Source organism: Podarcis pityusensis (genome assembly GCF_964106645.2).
Source record: "Podarcis pityusensis genome assembly, chromosome: 4".
NCBI classification, from domain to species: domain Eukaryota; kingdom Metazoa; phylum Chordata; class Lepidosauria; order Squamata; family Lacertidae; genus Podarcis; species Podarcis pityusensis.
This window is the reverse complement of record NC_138027.1, coordinates 73265643-73290959: the sequence shown is the minus strand read 5'-3', so window position 1 is coordinate 73290959 and position 25317 is coordinate 73265643. Positions and strand designations below refer to the sequence as shown.

At 42.8% G+C, this 25317-nt stretch overlaps 2 protein-coding genes and 2 long non-coding RNA genes across 7 annotated transcripts in view; 3 read left to right on the top strand and 1 right to left on the bottom strand.

Moving 5' to 3' along the window:
• The window catches only part of LOC308474908, a 306542-nt gene that overhangs the window by 228122 nt on the left and 53103 nt on the right, over nt 1-25317 (top strand). The gene's annotated exons all lie outside the window — the stretch shown is intronic.
• On the top strand, nt 1027-19124 carry NIPA1 (NIPA magnesium transporter 1). The gene is made up of 5 exons (XM_081001431.1): nt 1027-1567; nt 5525-5572; nt 10511-10601; nt 12207-12367; nt 13181-19124. Exons 1-5 carry the CDS (start codon nt 1411-1413, stop codon nt 13690-13692), a joined length of 969 nt encoding a protein of 322 aa, XP_080857557.1. The 5' UTR covers nt 1027-1410; the 3' UTR covers nt 13693-19124.
• Nucleotides 5581-24238, bottom strand: LOC308474887. Its single transcript, XR_013985002.1, has 4 exons — nt 24104-24238; nt 11909-12006; nt 11233-11308; nt 5581-9215 (listed from the first exon to the last, which is right to left on the bottom strand). It is a non-coding gene; the product is annotated as an uncharacterized lncRNA (long non-coding RNA).
• The window catches only part of NIPA2 (NIPA magnesium transporter 2), a 17143-nt gene continuing 15406 nt past the window's right edge, over nt 23581-25317 (top strand). The window contains exon 1 of one of the 4 annotated variants that reach the window (XM_081001410.1): nt 23581-23841. Coding sequence is in view for 1 of the 4 variants with exons in the window: in XM_081001409.1 (XP_080857535.1) it covers nt 24205-24238 (34 nt within the window). In the remaining 3 variants the exon portion in view is untranslated. Of the gene's footprint in view, nt 23842-24189; nt 24239-24529; nt 24941-25317 lie in introns of those variants that run through there. The other 3 variants (XM_081001409.1, XM_081001412.1, XM_081001411.1) reach the window with 3 other exon arrangements.

Sequence of the window (25317 nt, the reverse complement as noted above, 5' to 3'; positions counted from 1 at the left end):
AAACACGGTTCTCTTTCCCTTCCCTATTTCATCATCACAGCAGCTATGTGAGGCAGGTAAGGCTGAGAGACAGTGACTGGCCCAAAGGCACACAGTTAACTTGACGGCTAAGTGGGAATTTTAACTCGGGTCTCCTCAGTTCTAGTCTGAAACTCTAACCACTACTGTATATCATTGTATTCATTTTGTGAGCACCATTAATTCAAGAAGGATGTTGACAAATTGGGAAAGCTGCAGGAAAGGGAGAGAAGTGCCTACATTAATTACTGTAAGAAAGCACGAGAAGTACAGTAATAAAAAGAAAACACTGTGAGACAAATTTAATACAGATCAAGTCGTTCAGACATTATAAAAGTTGTGTGCCGTGACAGCCGGTAATCTAGTCAAGGGAAGCTACCAGGTAGTGAGCACTTTGTAACTAGGTTTGTAACTAGAAAATGATGGGGCAAAGAGGCAGCAACTGATCCAAAGCCACCCAATGAGCTTTGTAGCTGAATGGAATCCCACTTGCTTAAGATATGTAGAGCATGTTATAAGCATAATCTTCTGATTTACGGCTGGTTGACCCGTGGGAACCCCTCTCCCCCCACCCCAAACCCTTGGTCAATGAAAGTTTTGTTTTTACCAAGGTTGGTTTTTTTAATGCAAATAAAAAAGTATGTGTCAGGTATTTCTGCCTGTGAATTATTATTTTTAACCCTCTCAGTACATCACACTGAAGTTGCTATACAATTCCCGCTGAAAATAAGGCTATCTGAATGCTTAGGGGCTTGGTTCCTCAGTAAGCCTGACTGCTAAATCATGAACACACCCACAACACAAACTTTTCAACAAATTGTACCACCAACAGCGCAATCCTCTGCAGGTCAACCCCATGGAGTTCAACAGAGCCTACCTAAAAAAACAGAAATACTGTACACATTCCTAAAAGAGCAACGGCCGGCAACGCCCTCTCTCGGCGGCAACCTCCCTTGCTAGGCGGCTGAATCTCCGCTTGCGGCTCCCCATCGACGTCACCAGCCCGCATGGGCATGACGTCATGGTGCAACGCCATGATGTCATGGTGCAGAGCCCGGGCCGCTCAGCAACTTGCAGAGGGGGCGCTGATGCTGGAAACGGACCTTCTTCGTCGTCGTGGTCCCCTCCCGTCCATCTCCGGGGGGCAGAGTCAGGCAGGAGCAACAACCGCTCAACTTTGGACTGCGGGGCTTTTGGTGCCAGAGGGCGCTGAGATCACAGTTGCAGCAGCAGCAGCAGCAACTGGGGGAGGAGCAACTGGGGGAGGAGTTCAGGGCGGATCCCGCGGAGAGATCAGCCGCCGGTTTCAGGAACGCGGAGAAGGAGCCGGGTCGGCGAGGCGCTGGACGTCCTCCTCGGGGTTGGCACCACCACCACCGCCGCCGCCCGGGCATGAGGATGACGGTCGCTGCGGCGGGGGACGGGGACTCCCCCAACCCAGGCCCCGCGGCGGTGTCGCTGGGTCTCAGTGTGGCCGTGGTCTCCAGCCTGGTGAATGGATCCACGTTTGTGCTGCAAAAGAAAGGGATCGTGCGCGCTAGAGGACGAGGTAGGGGGCGGGCATTTTGGGGAGACACACACACACCTCCTACGGGCCTTTTCGCCCCGATCCCTCTTCCTGGACCACGGTTGTGGGTCGGTTATTCTTTGCACCCAGGTCCACCTCCTCCCCTCCAGTGTGGAGGTGGGGGGGGCGCACCCCATGCTTCAAAAGACATCCTCGCCAGCCCCTGTGTTCCTGCCTAGCACCCCACTGCTATTCAGGGGTTCAATGATTTCCCTGCTATCCGATCCTATCTCCTCCAACAGGCATCATGTTCGTTGCTTCCTATGCTCCATCACACCTAGGAGTTGGGTGTTGGAGGGAGGGGGTGCGGCTGTGTGTGGGCACGAATGTGACGGGGGGGGCGGGGGGGAGAGATCTCTGTCCAATGCAGTAGCACTGCTCCTTGTCTGCACTTGAAGAAGAGCATCTTTGGAGCCTGTGGGCAGGTTCATGGCCGCTGCAGGCAGTGCCTGAATTTAACCTCGTCGGCTGCCCAGCCCCTCCATCTACAGTCTTTGCAACTCTTCCCCGTGGGCTGGGGCGACCCTTTGAGTCCAAATCAGGTTTCTCTTCCAAAAGGAAACTGCTGTGTTGTCAAAGTCGCCGTTTGAAAGTTTTATTTTTGTTTTTTAAACTCTGTGAGTTATGGATCCAGGGGATTTACTCCACAGAGGAGTTTAAGGCTTTATCCTCCAGAAAGTGACAATGTTTAGTAAAGAAGCTAAATGTCAGGAGCAGTGGGGAGGAAGTTGTAACCCTGAGGTCCTGCAACTTGCTTAGGCATTAAGTGTTTATGATTTCCTTTTTTTTTTCATATTTTATGAAGTGGGGGAGGACTGATCTCCCCCACTGGACTTGCAAACAATTTGAATGATCATGAATGCAATGTATGAACGCTGAAGAAAATCCACAGGTGTCTCAGAGGTTGGTATTCATAGAAGTACTTTTAGAATTTCCAGTGGGATCTCTCTCTCTCTCTCTCTCTCACACACACACACACACACACATCCCACAGGACCATATAGTATATTCAAAACTGCTTTTGAACATCCCTTCCATTTTAAGAGTGTTTTCCCATGTGGCATGTACAGGCTGCCACAGTTTGAAAAATGGGCACACACCCCACACCCCCGTGGGAGAATGTAACTAGTTGCTTCATTCTTTGGATTGTTGCCGTCATAATTAGTTCTCCTACAAGTATAATGAGCATAAAACTCCTCAGACCAGACTTGAAGAGCACAACTCTTTGCAATTAGCATGCAATTTTTGTGTAACTTAGATCCAGTCATCCAGTGGTTGCTGTATTTTCTCGTGGGAGCACCTGAGGTGAGCAGAAACAATATCCTCAAATCAGACACAGGCAGGAGGATGATACTGGCACATGGCATTTCTAATATGTAAGCTGTTCCATTCCAGAAACTAGGTCTGAATGGGCATTGTTGCCCTCAGTCTGCCCCCGGACCTGTTACAAAACCATCCGATTCTGCTACCTAAACAAGACCTTGCTGTAAGACAACATAGGAAATTTCCCTGGTTTCCTGACTGGCGGCAGCTTGTCATCTGTTATATAAAGTTTATTTGGGTGTTTGTGATGAATAACTTTAGCGCAAGGGCAGAAAGAAGAATTACCAGGATGACTGGCAGCTCACAGAACAAATTAGACAAAGTAACTCACATGTTTCAAACTATCATGTATAATATGTCCGGTTTAAAAACAATATTGCTCTCTTTTTATGTTAATAGCATGTTAGCGACTGAAAGATTGGCAGGGAGTGGAATCTTACCCGAGTTCTTTATGTGATTAGACCTAAGGTGGCAAAAAGTACTAAAATTCACTTTGTTTCATTTCACTGACTTAAGCAACATTAAACATTGGTGGGTGTCAGAGACCACATTAATAATATTATTTACCAGTAGATTGAACCAAAGTAGTGTATATATCGACATGCACACATGGTTGCCAGAATTGGGGCACAGTGGGAGTTGATGTGAGGCTGCCAAATGTATTGGCCTCGTCCTGCCTCAGGAAGGTGATTCTCCCAAGTGAGAGTATGCACAGAATTGCAGCCAAGCGGCCCAAATATCATGTGGAACTAAATGGACTTAAGTCTACTAGTTTGGGGTTGGTTTTTTTGGGATGGGTTTAGACATGTTCAACTCTGCGTAGGATTGGTCTGTTAAGGTGATAAATCAGAGGTGAGGAATCTGTTAGCCTCCAGATATTGCTGGGCTCAAACTCCCATTGGCTATAGCCGGCATGTTCAGAAGTTTGTAGCCATACCCAGAGGGCCACAGTTTTGCCCATCCTTGTTACAAACAGACTGCAGCATAATAATTGTAGGTTGCTTGCACTACCCTTTCTTTTAACAACTGGGATGTAGGAGGGTTGTTGTTTTAATACTTGAGTACAGTGGTACCTTGGGTTAAGAACTTAATTCATTCTGGAGGTCTGTTCTTAACATGAAACTGTTCTTAACCTGAAGCACCACTTTAGCTAATGGGGCCTCCTGCTGCCGCCACACAATTTCTGTTCTCATCCTGAAGCAAAGTTCTTAACCCAAGGTAATATTTCTGGGTTAGCGGAGTCTGTAACCTGAAGCATATGTAACCCAAGGTACCGCTGTAATGAGAATTTCCCCAAAAAATATTGGGTGTGCCTCATAAAACTGTTTCTGATCACTGACTGCTTTAAGAACATATTGTTCCTGATAATGTTAAGCTCAGGGTGTCCTGAAATATAGCAGATTACTTGAACTGCAGCACTATCAGCTGACAGTATGATATAACATGTCTAGTTTTCATTTCCTGCAATCCTTAACTTGTGTTATTAGACTCTCTTGTAAATGTAGTTGAAACGAGAATCAGATGAAAGGTCTGTTTTTTCTAAAGATCCAGTTGGTAGCTCCTGCCACTCTTCTGCATGAGGGGATCCTGAAATAAGCACATGACCTGTTCAGATGTTTGTCTGGAAATTGTTTTTAGAATTGGACACTGATATAATAGGGCCAGCTTTTCCATGAAGAGATAGCCTTTCATTTCGGTGTGGTTTTCGACTTCGAATGTTGTATAATGTAATGTACCACCCCCAAAATCCTTGGCTCAAATGCTGCTCAAAGACTGCTGGGAGAAAAGTTATGTTTCTACTTTCATGTTTACAGAAGGTCACTTCCTGCTCTATTCAAAACCTTAGAAACAAGTTTGCTGGTTCATATGTTTCATCTGAGGCTGGGAGAAAACTATCCTATCCCCCCCCCCCCCCGAAGACCTCAAATACACCCTATTCTTAAACTGCCTTTAAATAAAAGAGAAAACCATCCTTTGTGATGTGGTTTGACATTGGCACAAAAAGGCTATTTTCCAAAATCTCTTCCTTTGTTTTACAAAACGATGCAGAGTGAACAAACTTGTATTTAATACAGTGGTACCTTGGATTAAGAACTTAATTTGTTCTGGAGGTCCGATCTTAACCTCAAACTGTTCTTAACCTGAGGTACCACTTTATCTAATGGGGCCTCCTGCTGCCACCGCTGTGCTATTTCTGTTCTCATCCTGAAGCAAAGTTCTTAACCTGAGGTACTATTTCTGGGTTAGTGGAGTCTGTAACCTGAAGCGTCTGTAACCTGAAGTACCACTGTAGTCATAACACTGAGGATGACACCAGAAGGACAAGGTTGCTTCTTTTCCCTAAAGTGACCAGGGCTGGGCTGCAATCGTATACCCATATACCTGGGAGTAACCCCCACTTACTGTAATAGGACTTACTTCTGAGTAGATGTGTGTAGGCTTGTTAGAATAATAATGTTTTGTATTTTTATACAGCAGATTCTAGTAGGGCCAGTTATTTGATTTGACACAGGCCTGATGTGGAGAAGGGCAGCATTTTGTGATTTGTAGAGTGTATACAGATAAGGTTTTTGCAGTATTGTTGATGTTCTGTTTTCTGATTCTTCTCTTCTCTAGGAACTTCATATCTAACAGACATAGTCTGGTGGTCGGGCACCATTGCAAGTAAGTATACTAACTAATAAAACCTATTCTTAGGCGCTAGAGCAGGGGAAAGGTGTTGTGGTGGTTAATTTGTTACCCACCCTTCAGCCTAAGGTCCCAGGAAAGGTTACAACAATTTGAAATACAACACTAAAAATAATTTTAAGAATAGACATCACATTTCTCAAAGGCTAAAGAAGCACATCTTCAGCATTTTCTGAAAACAGTATAAGGATACCCCTCTGTGGGGAGCTAGTTCCACAGCATATGGGCCTCTACAAATTACTCCTTCTCCCAGCCCCACTCTGAGCTTCTGAGGGCAGGGGAACTACAAGAGGGTCCTCTCTGCTGATCTTAAGACCCAAGAGGGTCTGTAGGGAAGGAGGCGGTTTTTCAGATGTTTGGGGCCTGAGTCATTTAGGCTTTAAACACTATCGTGAGCACCTTCAGTTTGATCCAGAAATGGACCAGCAACCAATGCTGGTGGAATAGATACCATATCATCCTGTACATTATTAGCCCAGTGTATCTGGAGAGTTCTGCTGATGTTATCTGCCATGCAGGTGCCTTGTGTTGCAGTCTGCTGGCACGGCAGACCTTCCACCAATTCCTGTGGTCCCTCTCTGCAGTGCTGAGAGTGTTCTGTAAAAGAGTGAACTTAACCTACTTGTATCTTGCCTTGTTTTAAAGGTGCTGTATTTGTGCTAAATACAAAAGCATGGAACTCGTAGCTAGATTGATGTTTTTTCCCTCCTATTCTGTTACTATTTGCTCCTTACTTGAAGGTTTTGAGTAACATGTCTTATAAATGGGCACTTTGATTAGCTTGTTGCACATTTTTGATTCTTTCTTTTTTTAATGAAGCCTATTGCGTTACCCCACAGGGAGTCTTTTAAGCATCAAAGGTTTTGTATTTTTAAAAGCTTCTGCTGTTTGTAGCATAACTGAAAACGTTAACCCCTCTGACCTTTATTAGAATGCTCAAATTTTAATCATCGTCACCTTCTATATTAATAAGGTAATAATAATATTTTGCCAAATATAGAGCAGTTATCCAGGACTGTTGAGGCCACTTCTGTGGTTTTAGAGATAAAAAAAATATCCACTTTTTGCTCTCCTCTGTCAGCAGAAAATCCTCAACAACTCAGTTTGAGGTAGCTGAAAGCGAATCGTGTCACACATGAGAAATTTATTTATTTACATATTCACTATGTTTAATATCTTGTCTTTCCTCCAGTCACCTCTAGGTGGCACACATGGTTGTCCACCTTCATTGTATTCTCACAAAGCACTGTGAAGTAGGTTAGACTGAGAGATGGTGGCTGGCCCAAGGTCTGTAGAATGATGAGGTCAGGTAAGCAGAGACACGGGGACTGACCCAGGGTCACCCAGTGGGGATTTGAACCCTGGTCTCCTAGGTTCTAGTCCAACATCCTAACCACTACACCACACTGCCTCACAATTCATACCCCCTAGTTTAACATAACTGATTTCTCCACCAAGTTTGTCAGGGCAAACATGGCCAGGCAAAAACAAACAATCCAACAAACCAGAGGTTGGTGTGTTCAGATATCTGCTATAGGATTTCTGGTTAATTATTACTACTATCATTATTACATTAGTTGAAGAACAATACTGGCTCAATCCATTGCAACACTACAGTGCCAGTAAATACAAAGTTCAGCAACAATAGTAAGCCTTGCTGTTAGAACTGATTCACACAAACGCTTTCAGCTGCTTCCCCTCCCTCCCCTCAAAAAATTGGTACACCTGCTATTAAAGAAAGAAAGCTCAGAAGCATTTGTGTGAGTCAGCTTCGGGCATGAGATATGAAGGAAAAGCAAGCCCTGAGAATTAAGGTGGGACGCCGATAACGGTTAGAAGCACGAATACCTTATATAAGTGACATTCATAGTCAGTCAGGCTAGAAAATGATTGGCATAGTTGACTGCTAATGTTAGGATTAGATTAGATAATACGTTTTGAATTATTCCACCTCAGTGGTTTTCCATAGGACACACCTTGCAGACTCATCACCATTTTTTTTTCTTTTGATTTTGCCGTTGCCACTTTTAGGAAAGAGACTTGGCATTGCAGTTTCCAACCCCTAGAGAGCATCAGCCAGCTTTTGTTGTCGGGAGACAACAAGACTGTCTACAAGGAAAGGGGATTCAAGGCTTCTTAGACATGAGTTGCCAGTAAGAGGGGAGATGTTGCACTCTCCTAGAAGGCTATCTCCCTTGATAACTGTAGTCATATTCCTGCTTTCCAGACCTGTTTCCACTCCTGGTGGTGAGAGTGAAAGAGAAGAGGTTGAGAAGGAAGTCCCTTCTACAGAATGGTCCAGTACCACTCATTGTCCAGAATTGTTTATCTAACAGGCATTGTTTTTAAGATACCACCAAGCATTTGCATCTCCCCCCACCCCTCTTACACTTCCGGCCCAATCGCCTTCTAAATCCGGCCTGCGGACGATCCAGGAATATGTGTGTTTTTACATGAGTAGAATGTGTCCTTTTATTTAAAATGCATCTCTGGGTTATTTGTGGGGCCTGCCTGGTGTTTTTACATGAGCAGAATGTGTGCTTTTATTTAAAATGCACCTCTGGGTTATTTGTGGGGCATAGGAATTTGTTCATTCCCCCACCCCAAAAAAATAGTCTGGCCCCCAACAAGGTCTGAGGGACAGTGGACCAGCTCCCTGCTGAAAAGGTTTGCTGACCCTATGGTATTAGCTCCAGGGAAAGCCTGCAATCAGGGTGAAAACAGCCCACCAGACACATCTGTCAACCTACCAGGAGCTCAATTACCCTGTGTTTTTCTGACAACTCATGATTGCAAAAACAGGGGTATCGTTTTTTTCAGCATCTGGAAATCCACAGATGTTTCATGACCGATGAACAGCATTCGGCTTGCTCATCCACAAGCTGTGTAAGCCTACTCCAGAGAAACACCACAGTGTGTCTAGGGACCTGCATGAAGTGTACACGTTGAACCTTACTTGGAGGCATCTGCTGCCACTGCCTCTTCCCTCAGGCAGATTTTTATAATTTTTAAAAATGCATGGAGGCAAGGAATACATAAACAACCCCTAATCTCTAATGGTTCCCAGAACCCATTGCCTGAAGCTACCACCTCACCTTACTTCCTTGCAATACCACACCTGTAAGTCAGGCCCCAGCTTGTGAATATTTAATCCCGTCACTGCTCAATGAAGGTTCAGCAGACCTCATTTTTTTTTAGATCTGGAGATGTTTCAGAGATGTCAAAAGTGAGATGATTTAGGTACAGAGAAATACCGGACTGCTCCCACTTTCATTCTCTTTCATTCTGCTCCTGCAACCATTCCCTCTGTACCTAAAATCAACTTGACATAGAAAACACTAGGCCAACACTTCCCCCCCCCAACAGATCAGGGTGGAGTATATGGGTCTTTATTCATATGTGCATAATAATATACATATAAGAGCTTAGTGGGAGACCAGACTGTCTGCAAGCATATCCTCACATATAAATATGAAATGTGGTTGATATGTTTTGCTGAGCACATGCATAATGTTGCTGTTGTCATAAGACATGGAGATCTTCCTTTTGTGTCAAAATGTGCCTTCCTCACCATGTCTTTCCTTCACTCTTCCATTACTGTGTGTGCTTCTGTGGGAACCTAGAACATGCCCATATGGTGTGAGACAAAGATATGTTTTCTCTTTAGACATGGAAAAATGCTTGCACAAGAACAGACTAAGTAGTCTTGGTATGCAAGCTATGCAGATGTTGTGTCCTTTTCTGTAGCCTAAACATTGGAGTTATTATAGTAGATTCCTAGCATCCTAACATCTGGTTATTTTCTTGGCATTCATTTGTCTACCTGTTTGCTTTCCTTTGTTTCTCCTGTATATACCCTTGCCTTAATTAAGAACATACCCCAGTTTTGCCTCATGTTTCAAATGTCCTAGCCTAAGCCCACGTACGGAAGCGCCTTAACATTTAACTGTGTGCTTCCGAAAGTTGAGTTTTTTTGATGGGGGAATTGGCCCCAGTACATCCTTAACTTCCCTACGGCTAAATTATAGTAAGATAGTTATTATTATTATTATTATTATTATTATTATTATTATTTACTTATACCCCACCTATCTGGCTGGGTTTCCCCAGGCACTCTGGGCAGCTTCCAACAAGAGATTAAAAATACATCAAAGCATCAGTCATAAAAATACTGCCTTCAGAAATAATAATAATAATAGTTCCTTAATATAAAATGTAGCTAGCATGTTCCTGTTCCTGTGCTTGTTAATTAAAAGTCCTCCCACACTGGATCTGAATTTCTGAAGCATGATTGGGCTGTGATTATTTTTGCCAGCTGGTAGTTATTCTTATTGCAAATGTATGTGTTTATTTGTTTCAATTATATCCCACCGTTCCTCCAAAGAAAGGCAGCATACATTTCAGGTTGGAGAGGCTGAAAGAGATTGACTGGTCTGAGGGCATCCAGTGAGTTTCATTGCTTTGTGATGATAGAGACATGGGTTTTCCTAGTCTGATGCCCTAAGGCAGCCCTGTTCAGGGAAGTTTTTAAACACACAGTGTTTTATTGTGTTTTTAATATTTTGTTGGGAGCTGCCCAGAGTGGCTAGAGCAACCCAGTCAGATGGGCAGCATATTATTATCATTATTAGCAACTACCCCATACTAAGTTTCAGAATGTTAAGATCTGTAGGTTTTTTTAAGTGAATAGCTGGAAAATTCTGATTTTTACTCAGCAGCACAATCCCGCTGAACTTAGTCCTGCTGAGTTCAATGAAGCTTACTTTCATGTAAACGGATATAGGATTGCAGCATGAATCGATGTTTCCCAAAAGGCAGAACAGTAAAGTGTAACATTATCATTGATCAGAATTCTGACGTAAGCAGCAGCCTGTTTCGTTTTGCCAATGACATATTTGCATTTCTTTTCCACAGTGGCCCTTGGCCAAATTGGGAATTTCTTAGCCTACACTGCAGTTCCTACTGTTCTGGTGACTCCTCTTGGAGCGCTTGGAGTTCCATTTGGGTAAGGATTTTGTTTATTTTGAAGTTTATACAGACATAAATGCCTGTATATAGAGTTCATATCTGAATAACAGCAAGAAATGACAATGAATCGGGTATTGGCAGCAGTTCAGTACGGTGCGCCATGTCTATTCTACTAATTCAGGCTTTGCCAGCCTTCAGATGTTTTGAATTACAACTCCACTCAACTGGAAAAAAAGAGAAAGAAATTAGAAGTCCTGTTGTGCAAGCAGAATTCCCTTGCTCAAGCAGGCACAGGTCAAATGCGTAAAGGATGAAATTTGTTGGTCTTCAGTCCCGTTTTAACTCTCCAGACTTACCCAAAGAAAATGAGGCACATGGGGCACAATCTTGCCAAACATAATCACTTTTTAAAATGGCTTTGATTTCAATGAGTGAGAGTTCATTCACAATGAGTGAAAGTGCCGAGACTCAAATGTGCTGCTTTTAATCTGGATCACGTGTTCTATCCATCGTCAAAGATCCAACATACAATGACTAGACACAGGGCTTTTTTTCAGCCAGAACTTAGTTCCAGCACCTCTCTGATGGGTGCCATTGCCATTCTAAGAGGGAGGTGAGCTCCAGGACCAATTTTCCAGAAAAATAGCACTGACTAGACATATACTCACATGATCAGCTTCTCCTTTCTCTTCTTTCCCCCCGCAGTCTCCATGCACCTCAAAAATCTGCTCAAGGGTTGAGGGACTGTCCAGAGCAGATTTTGAGGAAGAGCAGATTTTGAGGACACACAGTGAAATGGAGAAGGGAAAAGAGAAATGAGAAGTTACATTGCCCAAACAGATTGACAGGGCTGATCTCTTATGTCCTTGCCTGATCACTGAGGTATTTGGGGCAGTCCTTGTTAGTGACCCCGTATGGCTCAGATGCATGGCTCACATCCACCAGGAGCTGTGGTTAGTATTGTGTGCCAATTTTTATGGAACTCCCTTTCAGTTGAGATCAAAAGATCCCCCTCCGTGTCGAATATCTGATGCCTACTAAGGACATTTTTATTCCATTTTAATCGAATTCTGATTTTATGGTTTTGACTAATTTTTTTAGTTTTACTCTATTGAGCTTCTGTACTCCACTTAGAGCTGATTGTAATTAAATGGTATATAAATTGTCAGCATAAATAATTGAGTGCTGCCAAATATTTTTAGAGGCTTTGGCAAAAGGTGATATCGGTTGATTCAATATACGTTATTTGGGTTATTCATCAGCTTGAGAGTCTCTTATTGTTTTCCTTTTTAAAAAATAAATAATGGTTTACCCTCTGGAACTGAGTGAAGGAAATATACATACCATACATGCATTTTCCAGGGAAGACTCCATAAAATGATGTTTTGTGGTCATCCAAAAGTGTGACAGGGAAGTGTCTTCTTCCCATTTTGTCCTCCCACCTGCCAAACCAAGGTCAAATGTTAAAACTGATCCCTTATCTCCACATTCAGAGACAGATGAACCACTTTGAACAAGCAAATCCTTCTGGCCTTGCCAAAAAAGGTGGAGGATAAAGGGTAATGACTTACCTTAGAATTAAATTAACAGTATTGAAAGTTTGAATAAAATGTTCTTTTTCTTTGGTTCTCTTCTTTGAAAGATCCATTTTAGCTTCCTACTTACTGAAAGAAAAACTCAACATTCTTGGCAAACTGGGTTGTCTGCTGAGCTGTGCAGGTTCTGTTGTTCTCATAATCCATTCTCCGAAGTCTGAAAGTGTCACCACACAGGCCGAGCTTGAAGAGAAGCTCACAAATCCAGGTATTTAATTCCTTGGGATAATCACATTGCCAACTCAGTCTTGAGTCTCGGTAACTGTGTCAGTTTCACAGAACAAAAAAACACAGTGTAAGTTGGTCCAACATGAGGTATCGCCTCATTTGCACTTGTTGCCAAGCAGTTTTGCATTGTGAAAAAGATGTTGTATCTTCATGTAATGTAATGACTGCAGTTGAATTGCTCCACAATCCTAAACAGGTTTACTCAGAAGCAAGTTGCATTGAATTCAGCTAGTTGTTTCTTGGTAAGAGAACATTTGTGGCTGTGACTGCAGGAAAACACTGGAAGCATAATAAGACAAGCCAGTTTGCTTTTTTTGATAGGAACTGTTTATCTGCTTAAGTTCTTGGTATGCTTCAGTGCATTATTAAAGGAGAAATTAGCTGCAGCCCTGCAGAATTGAAGTCACTGGAATTTAACCAACCTAATTACACAAGACTGTAGCAACTATCAATGTATTAGTTTTTAAAAAACAAACCAACGGTTTTTGATTAGAAGGCTGTGCATTAAAGTAATAGGCAATTATTTTAGGTATAAGTACTTAGGGATGTATTCCTTTTGGGAAATTTGATCTGGTTTATATACTCTTAATACAAGCTTTTAACCCAAGAAATAGGTGACAGAACAGAAGAAAATATACACTATCATCTATATCCCTTCAAAGCTGATTCCAGTTTTCTGTTCTGACTACGAGTATATGGCATAGGCACATTGTAAACATGAAAAAAAGTCCTTTGTAAAATTGCCTTTATGTAGAAATTTACCATGCTGCCATTCTGTTTTTTTGTTTTTCAGTGTTCGTGGGTTACCTCTGCATTGTCCTTCTCATGCTCCTCCTGCTTATCTTTTGGATTGCACCTGCTCACGGACCCACCAATATTATGGTTTACATCAGCATTTGCTCATTGCTAGGAAGCTTCACAGTGCCCAGTACAAAAGGCATTGGACTAGCTGCTCAAGATATCTTTCACAATAACCCATCGAGCCAAAGAGCACTGTACCTCTGTTTGGTCCTGCTGGCAGTATTAGGATGTAGCATCATAATTCAGTTCAGGTACATCAATAAGGCTCTGGAATGTTTCGATTCCTCGGTGTTTGGTGCCATCTACTATGTAGTGTTCACCACTCTGGTCTTGCTGGCCTCAGCCATCCTGTTCAGAGAGTGGAGTAATGTTGGAGTGGTGGATTTCTTGGGGATGGCTTGTGGATTCACCACTGTATCTATTGGAATTGTTCTCATACAAGTCTTCAAGGAGTTCAATTTCAGTATTGGGGATTTAAATAAGCCCAATACGAAGACTGATTAATACCATGATATCAAAAGGGACTGGATGACCCAGAAAATAATAAAAGCCTTTCCACTGCTAGGCTATGGGAATGACAGAGACTTTGATTTCTAAGCCCAGAGAACAACAGAGCCTTTCATTCCTTGTTGGAATATGTGAAATGAATTGGTGTTCTCAATCCAGTTTCTCTAAGACTAACTGTTACCATGCTTCAACTATCTAAATGGTATTAAAATGGAATACTCTTATACCCCTCACGGCAGGCGGGTAAGAACTGCATCAGTGCAAAAGCTGATGTATTTCTTCACGCTAGAAAGGTGATGTATACAGTGAAGGTGGAAGTGTTCTAGAAGTTTTCAAAATGTCTTCCTGAAACATGGTTGTGAATAAATTAAATCCAGCTTCTGTGCTCCATTGGGCAGGTGTAATGAATGATAAGCTGTCCCTTTGAAAAATGTAGATACACTTCAGAAATTTAGATTGGATTCCCTCCCCCACACCCCCAATATCTCTTTCGTTAGGTCACAAAATTCATTTTTCTCACAGCTTTAATTGAGGGTTCTTTATATCCATGTTTCAGAATCTGCACACTGGTAAATTTCCTTCCCTCACTGACTTTCTCTGTAATCTGGAATGGCGCTGAAGAGCTCATAATTAAGTCCAAGAAACAGAGCAGTGTGTTTGTCTCTCAAAATATTTTCTTACCAGGACATAGTTGTTCACACTTAAGTAAATACAGCAGTCAGTTTACAGATACGCCTTTTTGTTCACAGTAAGCATTTGAAGTGCATTAACACATTACATGAATTCAGGAGCTTTTAATAATCAACAGACAAGAATGTGAGGATCATGGCAGATTGTAACCACTTTTCAATTTTTTATTTTTATTTTTTGGTCATTTGTAAATAGTTGGAAAGTACTTCAGTGCCTTTTGCATTCTAAAAAAAGACCACATAATTTGAATGAAGGTGTGTCTTGAAAAACTCCATGGGGCAGTTCATTTCCCCCTATCATTTGGCAGTCTTCATTGCTTACAAACATGCAAAGTGGTCAGAAACGGCAGCATAATTTCATATATACTTTAGAGTCTGAATTTATAACTGAGGTGACTGTGTGGTAACTTCCATGCACCTCCTGTTGTGTGTGTGTTCTGAAGAGAGGTGTTCTAAAATTGCCCATTCACAGCCTTCCAGTTTTTTTTCTAACCAAGTAAACTACTTCATAACACAGGTTATGAAGTCAGGTTTTGAACTGGCACTTTTGAGGGCAAAAAGAAGGTTGTGGTTAAGTGATTCTATAAGAGGAAAGGAAAATGTTCAATTCCAGTCAAGGAAAGGTTAGGTCATTAGCCTAAGTAACTCTTCAGTCATTCATCCACAAGGCAGAGCCTGGATATTGCTGGAAAACAGTTCAGATTTGCTTGAGACACACAGCTCTCTCATTTTAGCAAAACGACCAGCTAATTTGGTATACCTGATTCAGATATTAAGAATTCACTTTGCTATATGCACCTTCAGATTTCATTTTAACAGCTTCAGGGTATTTGAATATATATTAGTAATTAATTTTAACGTATTTGACATCAGCCATAGAAATATATTTTTCCTATCAGTTCCAAAGATACATAACATAGGTATTGGAGTATTGATCCAAATATGCACACCTTTTCCTAAGTATGCATTACTTTTAAAATTCTGTGAACTTGGAAGTTCAGTTTTTGTATTCACAAAGCAAATAAGGAATCGATGAATTCAGATTCCAGCTTCAACCTCATTAAAAGCCACTCCTGTCCTGGCAATAATGTTACTTACCCTGCCGGGTGAAAGATAAACAACAAAGTTAAACAACTGCAACATAGAGAGTTATCAGTTTTCTACATTCACACAAATAATCAGTGCAGTTCTACAATACTTGTAAGGTTTGTCTGGAAAATTAAAAATGGGATGTCAGTTTCTAAATTGAATTTGATAAAATAAAAGGGCATTTCTCATGTCGCCTGAGAGTTTATACAAGAGATGTATACTGTTAATGTTTGGATTACCCATAGGTATCTTTTACCATGTCTACACATGTTGGAGTAGATAAATATAAGTCACTTTAAATGTGATGATGGTCACCAGTCGTGACTTGTGAAAAGACACTTAATCAAGGGTCCATAAATGTTGTGTTGGCTTGTACGGTGGTAATCACCAAAATCCTTCCCAAAATCTCCTGACATGAACAGAAGGCTTGGGAAAGAAGCAAGATCTTCTCCTATTTTTGTAAGATATGGAGAAAGTAAGAAACATTGGGATTCTCCCCCAGTGCTTGGAATGGAATCCTGATGTTTCTTATCTGCTTCAGAAGTGCAATTGGGGTCTTATCGGCACACCATGTGTCCTGCTCACCAGAGGACACTTGTCTGAGAAAGGTGGATTTATGGATGACTGCCCTTAATCAGTATTCATAAAGTTTAGGTATTAGTTTTGTGTGGAAGCTTGCTGTTTGTGATGGTAAGTTTCTGGAGGGAATCATTCCAAGGCACTGTATTTTTTAAACATGCTGTGCTTGACATTTCAAGTTTTTAAAAGAAAATCGCTGAGATGTGGTAACTCTTTTCTTGTTTTTTTTAAAGATATATATCCAGAGATTAAATCACAGTTGTTGGGGGTTTTTTCAGGCCTTTGACATAGGATGACCTCAGTTTAGTTTTCCTTAATGTAGGTAGGCACACGGCTAGGAGTGTTATCTCAGTCTAGAAATTAGAGCAAACGCTCGTGTGCATTATTGTTCTCTACGAAAAAGTGCCTAACCGAGTATGCTGGTACTTATGCACATTTAAAATCCTATACAAAGGTATTCTTGACTGAACGAGGCATTGTCTGTCTAGGCCTGGGATGGCTAAGGGGGGAAGATTGACACTCTGTCTTCCCAATAATGTTTCAGGGGCAGAAATCTATTTTGCCACCCAAACATACCCTGTCAGGCTCCATAATAAAGATTATGCCATCTGGAAGGAAGCTCTTTACAATTATGGAGAGTGTATGTTTGTGTGCTCAAGCATAATAAAGACAAATATATATATATGCTTATGTATAACATACATGCTGCAGACAAATCCCAGACAGATGTAGCGTTAAAGTATGGTATTTCTCTCATTCTTGCAACTTAAAATTTTTTTGCTTTCCTTAAGAGTGTACATATACTTGATTTACCACCCCTTGATTTTAAAAGGGAAGGGCTGACAGGTAAAAAAGACCATGGAGCCTGTCAGCTGGCCATCCCTTGTTTGGGCAGTAGAGCATGGCAAGACCATCTGAGGCCATTTGTGGTGCTGTCACCTTTCTGCAATGCACCCACTCTCTGCTTGTGACACTTTTTGAACTGACTTATGTAGGTTGATTTCTGATATATGGGCTTTGTTTTTAGGTGCACTGACTAGCAGAAATTGAATAACGTTCTGACATATTTTTAGCGGCCTTGCACATAATTTATATCTTGGCATTTGACATTTTGAATGGCAAATAGATGCATTTATTTTTGTTACTCTGTTCAGCTGATAGATTTCCCTTCCGTTATTTTTGTTTGTTTGTTTTTTGTTACCCTGTGTAAAGGTCAGTTTTCCTGAATTCCGGGTGTAAAATAATCAACAGTTATAGTAATGCTAGTAACAATACTTTCCTTCCATTCCCTGATCTTCCTCTGCTGTTACTACTTTGGTTGTTTGTGTGTTTTAAGTTCCTTACAGTATTGATTGGTGTCCCATACTGGGAAATAAATATGCAGTTATCTCCTCAATTTCAGTCTTCCTCAAACTTTGACATGCACTTTCTAGGTTGTTGCCTAGTTTGTACACATTGATTGTACAGGAACCTAGGCACTTAAAACATTTTCATTAGCTTGGGCTCTAATTATTTTCAGTGGACCATATATTCATGGAAGGGCAATGTGCTATAGTTGAGCATGCTCTAAAGGCATTTCATAGCATATTTATGAAGTATGATGATGTACAGAAGACACTTAATTCTGTTGAGAAACATGATGTAGGATTTACATATTTATCCCCTGCTTTATTGACTTGAAGTCTAATAGTAATAAACCTTTCTGATGAAGCCAAAAAACATTTTTGTAATATCCTAAATACAACACAATATTATATGTGTGTTTTTTAAAAGCAAACCAAGGTTGCAACTCACAACCTGCTTACACAGGAATACTTTTTTTGTAGACTTTGGGCACAATCCACTAACAAATACTTAGAAACTCAATATAGCAACCCCAGAAATACTTAGAACAAAGGCTGTAATTCTTACTTGGACTAGGGAGCAAGCATCATTAAAGAATGTGGGACTTAGTTCTGAATAAATATGAAGTGCTCTTTAATTGGCTTTTAAGTTTCTACCTGCAGAAATTATTTCTCCTAATAACTATTTCAAAATGTGTGTGAGTGTAAGATTGTGTGTATGTGAGAGAAAGATTCATATTTATTAATCCAGTGTTTTTTTCTGGGTGTATGCCGGGGTATGCATACCCCTAAACATTTTGTGAATCTAAGTTTGGCCTCATTGGGCGGTAGTATTTCAATGAGTAGGAAAATGAGAGTACCCCTAAACATTTTTTAAGAAGAAAAAAAAAAAGCACTGTATTAATCTATATGAATATGTTCATTTCATTTATATGAAACTATCTTAGTAATAAACTTGGTTTATGTTGAATGTAGTGATACTGAAAAAAACTAGCTACAAAGTCAAATACACTGAATTTTGAAATGGAAGCTGTGATTCCATTTTATTAAGATTAAATAAAGAGGGCCTATAAACTGTACTGAAAGTTGGACTGTACTTGCATGATGGACCACTCGCACTTTCTAATATAAATGGAGGATTTTAAAGATTTCAGAGCTCTTTGAACACACAGTTGTCATATAGGTTTACACTTGGGGGGGGGGGACTTCTTACATAGAGCCACACCAACAGGTGTGGGGTACCTATATTCCTCCAGATGTTTCTGGACTACAACACACAACAATACACTAGCTGGGGCTGATGGGACCTGGAGTCCAGCAACATCTGGAAGAGCCACAGGTTCCCCATTCCTGACCTAGAGGTGAAAGTCTTCTGTTCTCTCTTGTAGTAGAAGTGGTGTTGGCTGGTTGGCGTCAAATAAAAATGCGGATTCAAATAATGGAAAAGGGAGCAAACCTCAAATGCTATGGGCTTGATTGCTTAAATGCTTTTGTGTTGCAATATAGTTACTTCAGGCAGACTAAAGAGGACTATTTTATTAGCTTCCAAAACAATGTGTATATAGATTTGTTAAATGCTCAATAACCTTAGCTTTGCTTTAAAAAGAAAAGTAGTTATAGGCATATTGTATTTGCCTTGTAAATTAGCAAAGGCTATTTATTAAGGATTCTGACAACAGACCTATTTATTAATGTGTCCTGTTTTAAAATAAAAAAAATTTCTAGTTCAGTGTTTGCTTTGAGATTTTTCTTCGTAGCTGTTACCTTTTGAGGAGAGTATTATAATTCACAGTCTCACTAGCAAGGCTTTCTCCTAATCCTCCAGTCAAAATCACTAATTGTTTTTCCTTCACAAAGATAAGAAAATGTTTATATCCTACCTAAGGCACTAACCTACTATAAGTGGGATGTGACAGACCCTAGTACTTACGTAATCTTATCATTCACTTTTATGGCTTAATTTAAATTGGGGCTTAGCTTAGCTCTAAAGCCTGTTTTCAGTGTTTGGACTTCACCTTGGCAAACATTACACCTTCAGTGCATTAAGGCTTCTCCCCCTTTTCTTTCACTGTTCAGAACTGTAGTGCCCCCTCCTGCCAGAAATTAAAACAAAACAGTGATAGGAGGCCAAATTACATGACAAATGCCATATCTGACCCCAAACACGTAGCAGTTGCAGTGTAAGTCACAGGAATGACATATATATATATACATTTCTTTTTGTGGCCCTGTAAGAGAGGATTAATAATATGGGCGTTTAAGTGGTGCGTGGTGGAGTGGTTGCAATGCCATAGCAGAAAAACTCTGAATGCATGTCTGAAATTCTGCAGACATGAACTGGGCTTGTTAATGAGATTCCGCCCGTTTTTAGAACCAGAACTCACTGTGAAATGGCAAGAGCAGTTTTTGAAGCTGGCTGAAAAGTAAGGTAAGGAAGCCATCTCTGAATTATGCAGTGGGAGAGAGCACTTCAGGTTACATGCAGAGGCACCTGGTGTGCGAAAGGTAGGCCGATTTATTCATGATTTAGATGCTGGCTGGAGTAAGCAAGCAGTTTGAGAAAGTTATCAGCTCCTAAGCAGCAGATGTAGCAGTGGAGAGAGGGATAAATAAACACAAGGCACAGCTAACAATAACTTTTAATTTGAAAGAATTAAAATGTACCGACACATTCATTACACTAGTGCATGAATATACAGTAGTACCTCGGGTTACAGACTCCGCTAACCCAGAAATAGTACCTCAGGTTAAGAACTTTGCTTTTGGATGAGAAGAGAAATCGTGCAGTGGCAGCAGGAGGCCTCATTAGCTAAAGTGGTACCTCAGGTTAAGAACGGACCTCTGGAACGAATTAAGTTCTTAACGCGAGGTACCACTATACCATGGAGATATCCCATTATGCCTATTTAGGTTGTCATAGTGATCTTGAATAAGGGACTTGACAAGTCATCATAAATCTTTTAAAGTAAAAGAAACGCTGGTGGCGGGTGGCGCTGTGGGTAAAACCTCAGCGCCTAGGACTTGCCGATCGTCAGGTCGGCGGTTCGAATCCCCGCGGCGGGGTGTGCTCCTGTCGTTCGGTCCCAGCGCCTGCCAACCTAGCAATTCGAAAGCACCCCCAGGTGCAAGTAGATAAATAGGGACCGCTTATTAGCGGGAAGGTAAACGGCGTTTCCGTGTGCTGCGCTGGCTCGCCAGATGCAGCTTGTCACGCTGGCCACGTGACCCGGAAGTGTCTTTGGACAGCGCTGGCCCCCGGCCTCTTAAGTGAGATGGGCGCACAACCCCAGAGGCGGACACGACTGGCCCGTACAGGCAGGGGTACCTTTACCTTTACCTTAAAAGAAACTTAGGAATTACGCTAGATGTCACACTATTATGATTTCTGCTTGCCATACAGAACTGTCTCCCCTTTATCTTTCCCATGGCCCCCATGCACTGTTCTAGGGTTTCTTCTGACCCCCTAGAACCACTTGGGGGCATGACGGAAAAGAGGCGAAAGCCCATTGCACTACCCAGACTGGTTGTGAATCTGACCTTTAGAGTTTTGTAGTACTGTATGTTTCTTTTCAGATATATTGAACTAAAAGGAAACCCAGGTGGGACTTGCCTTTAAAAGGCAGTACTTCAGAAGACCCCTGGCATTCAGAAGAAGTGTTATTGCTTCTTGTGTGCAGAGGCAGATTATAGCCACATACCCTCCAACCTTTCTCTGATGAAAATAGGGACGTCCCATTCCATAATAACTTTACTATTTATACCCCACACACCTTACTGGGTTACCCCAGCCACTCTGGGCAGCTTCCAACATATATAAAAACATAATAAAAACAATTTTTTTTAAAAAAAAAAACCCCTTCCCTATACAGGATTGCCATCAGATGGCTTGGGAGTCGAATAACTTGATACCCTCCAACATTTCTCCAATGAAAATAAGGACAACTTAAGGAAAAGTGGGACATTCCAGGATCAAATCAGAAACCGGGACAGCTTTTCTAAATCAGGCACATCCCTGGAAAACTGGTACACATTATGGCTAATAGTCATTGAAAGCTTTGTTGTACATGTATTGGTCATCTCATTTTTTTAAAGCCATATGAGATGGTGGCCATCACTGTGTCTAGCGAGACCAAATTCCATGGCTTATGTTGCATTCTTAAATCTGCAGTTTCCTCTGAATGCTGCCCCTATTATTTTGCTTTTTAAAGCAAACATCTTTGTTAGGAACAGTGAACTCATAACTGGGCAGAACAAGCTGGAAAAATAGAGGTGTGTGTGCATACATATGGATGTGCAACCCCATGAAGTAATGTTTAAAAAATAAAAAAAAAGTTAAAGGACTCCTGGACGGTGAAGTCCAGTCAAAGGTGACTATGGGGTTGCGGTGCTCATCTCGCTTTCAGGCTGAGGGACACGGCATTTGTCCACAGACAGCTTTCAGGGGAAGAAACCACAAAGAAACTAGTAAAAGAACTGTCTTTTTCAGAACCATTCAGTGAAGGCAAGAGAAGTGAGAGCACCACTGAACCACCTCTCAGTGTTTCTTCAGCAGCAGCTCACAGCCAGGGAAGGACAGAGGTTGAGGGTCTACCGTTGCATTGCAGCCTAGAAGTAGCCAGACTAATATAGCTAAATCGTTGGGACTCCCCTCCTCTTTCAATGTTTTAAAAATTGTATATTTAATTGAATCTCTTGCTTACTCTCCTATATAGAGTTGGGCCCCATTTTATTAAGTTTCTCCCCATGTGCCATTTGGGGGCCCTGGCATCCTACCATAGTTTTGAACCCTTAGGCCCCACAGGTCTCCCCACAAGCAATTGCTGAGGGGCAACCGGGCTTACATACACGTGCTCATGTTGTGCTCTTCTCCTAGTTTTCCTTTTCACCCAAGATAGGATCTACAGTTTACATCCACTGACTAAACCTCTTTAATGAGGTCTGAAACCCTCCAGGCCAACTTTTTCCACTATCTTACCTTGTATCAGGTGCTTAAACTGCGGGCTCATATTTCTCAAATGAACTCTGCCCTTAAGCAATTAGATGCTGGCCAGACAAAAAGCAGTAGCCCCAGGAGACAGAATAAACAACTCACAGTGAGAAGGGCAAATAGCAAGCGGTAGTTCTTCCCTGTTTTATGGGTCCATGATAATCACAGAATTGTAGGGTTGGAAGGAGACTCCAGGGTCATCTACAGGTACTCTAACCCGTTTTGGTATGTTTTCTGTAGATGGGAATTCCACTGGAAACACGCACACATTAGCCATCAGGTATTTAGCGGGTGGCGCTGTGGGTTAAACCACAGAGCCTAGGGCTTGCTGATCAGGTCGGGGGTTCGAATCTCTGCGATGGGGTGAGCTCCCATTGCTCGGTCCCAGCTCCTGCCAATCTAGCATGTCAAAGTGCAAGTAGATAAATAGGTACCGCTCCGGCGGGAAGGTAAACGGCATTTCCGTGCGCTGCTCTGGTTCGCCAGAAGCGGCTTAGTCATGCTGGCCACATGACCCGGAAGCTGTACGCCGGCTCCCTCAGCCAATAAAACGAGATGAGTGCCACAACCCAGAGTCAGCCATGACTGGACCTAATGGTCAGGGGTACCTTTACCTTTATTTAGTGGCCAAGGGCACACCTGTACATGAAATCAAGGACAAAGCGACTGCAAAGCCGCCCATTTGCTACACGGGCCGTTACGCACTCAGTCGAGAGCGGCAGCCGGACCCTATATCAAGTACAGCCAGTGGGGTGTAAGTGGTCAGACTGGGAGATCAGGGTTCAAATCCCCACTCCACCAAGAAGCACACCTGGGTTTGACCTTGGGCCAGTCACTGCTGCTCAGCCGGCCTCACAGAGTTGCTGTGAAGATAAAACGGGAGGAGTGGGCCGGGGGAAACTGTGCACGCCACCTTAAAACTAAACAATGCAATATAAACAAATGCAACAGAAATGTAATAAACAAACAAGGCCCCTGCTCCAAAATTCGCGCGCACTTCGCACGACTCCTGAGCGGATTTGCACTGCAAGCCTGGGTGTCTCCCTTACCCCATTTCCCACACACACCTCCCCGCAAGGAGGAATGGGGAAACTCTCACGTGACATCCCTCCCCACCCCAAAAACATATCCCCTCGGTGAGGCAGCTTCCGCCCGGCTCGTCGCTCCTCCCTTTCCGCCTGGCGTGCCAAGGGAGGGGAGCGAGGGCGCCGGCGGAGTTTCTCGCGTGGGTTTGCGCGGAGGGCGGGCGACGGCGCGGAGCAGCCCAGCACCTGAGCGGGGCTTTCCCCATGGCGACGGCGCGTGCTTGGCAAGGGCGCTTGGCTTCCCCTCGGCCTCCTCCTCCGACGCCTCTTCCTCCTCCGCTGCCGCTTCTCCTCCTCTCCGACGCCGTTGCGCCGGCCGCGGCCCCTCTCCGGGCGGGCGGGATATGAGGAAGAAAGAGGCGCCGCCGTTGCAGGTAACCGGGCTTGGGCCTCCGGCGGGTGGCTTCTCTCCGTCTCCCCGCAGAGAAGCGGAGCCGGACCCCGCGCGACTCCGGCCGGCCTCCTGCCCCTCGCCAAGCGGCGCTTTGCTTTAGTTGCTCGGCGTCGCGCGGAGCGTGCAAAGCGGAGGGGATGGTCGTTGCAAGATTTGTGTGGCGCTTGCACGCAGCCAGCGATTGCACGACACACACACACAGTCCTTGCCACAATATTGTTGTGACCGTGGTGCGCACTTACCTGGGAGTTGTTGCGCTTCGGTGGGATGTGATGTCAATTTAACTTTTACGCAGAGAGCAGGCCTGCTGGAATGAATGGAGCCGGGTTAGGCATGGCCACTCATGTCAACGGGTTTACTCTTGAGTAAAAATAAAAGTGAGTGGCGCGTCACCCAGGGGAGCGACTTCCACTTAAATACGCACTTCGCGAGAGCAGGCTGAGGCGGTTGTGATTTGGAGATTTAGCAAACTGATTTATTTTTAAGAGCGCGGCTGAGGCAGGATGGCGTGGGCGAAGGAGCTCCAGGAACTATAGCCATCCTTTCTTGGAAGCCTGTAGCTTCATATCTCTCTTACCTCATTTTATTACGATCATTAAAGGCATGTTGGTTAATTTCTAGGTTGCTTCCTGGTCTGCTGTTCTAGTAAGTTGTGGTGCTTAAGGAATGAGCCATGGGATGGATTTCTTCTCATAGTTTGAGTGATTGTATGTCAATATTGTGGGTCTAATATCCTTTTAGGGCATTAGTCTTCAGCCTTTTTAGCCCTAAGACCCACCTTTAGCTCAAACAGACTTGGAGACTTGCCTCTATTTATTTTCCCAATGTGGCGGCGGCATTGTAACCTGCTTTTGGGAGTATGGTGACTCAGTAGTGGGTCCAGGACCACCAGTTGAAGATCAGTGCCTTACCTTACACTGCTCAAGAAGTGAAGGTGATACGCCATCCTTTGCCAAAGCAAAATCAAGAGTGAGTTGCAGGGTCTTCTCCACTGCGTTGTCCATAGGGGTGAATTCATTGCCCTCTGAAGCCTGCCTAGCTATCTCCTTCTGCTAGCTGGTGAAGACTTTGCTGTTTCAGTAAGCCTTTACTGGCCATTAGAGAACTTTTAATATTATTTTTCTGCCTTGTGTGTTGCTTATTGCTAGTAGCTGTGCTGCTGCTTTTACAGTTGCCATTATTTGTTATAGTTCTACTCTGTCTTTCAGTGAAAAAGCGCAAGGTATTTCCTGCCTGCTTTTATGTTTTATTGATTGCATGCTTAATCCTGGACTCTTTAACTTGTAGGGTCTGTGTTTTGCTGCTAGGTTGAATTGGTAGATTTTGGGGACTTAGTAAAAAAACAAAAACCCCAAACAAAGTAGAAGTCTGCTTATACCTGGTTTGAATTGGTTCTGTCAGACCCTGTCCAGAATGTAGTAATTGGGAGGCGAGTTGAGAACCACAGGAATTGATT

Coding starts and splice junctions, on each gene's coding strand:
- NIPA1 (XM_081001431.1), top strand. CDS start 1,411: ATGAGGATGACGGTCGCTGCGGCGGGGGACGGGGACTCCCCCAACCCA. Junction 1,568..5,524: donor CGTGCGCGCTAGAGGACGAG/GTAGGGGGCGGG, acceptor TCTCTTCTCTAG/GAACTTCATATCTAACAGAC. Junction 10,602..12,206: donor GCGCTTGGAGTTCCATTTGG/GTAAGGATTTTG, acceptor CTTCTTTGAAAG/ATCCATTTTAGCTTCCTACT.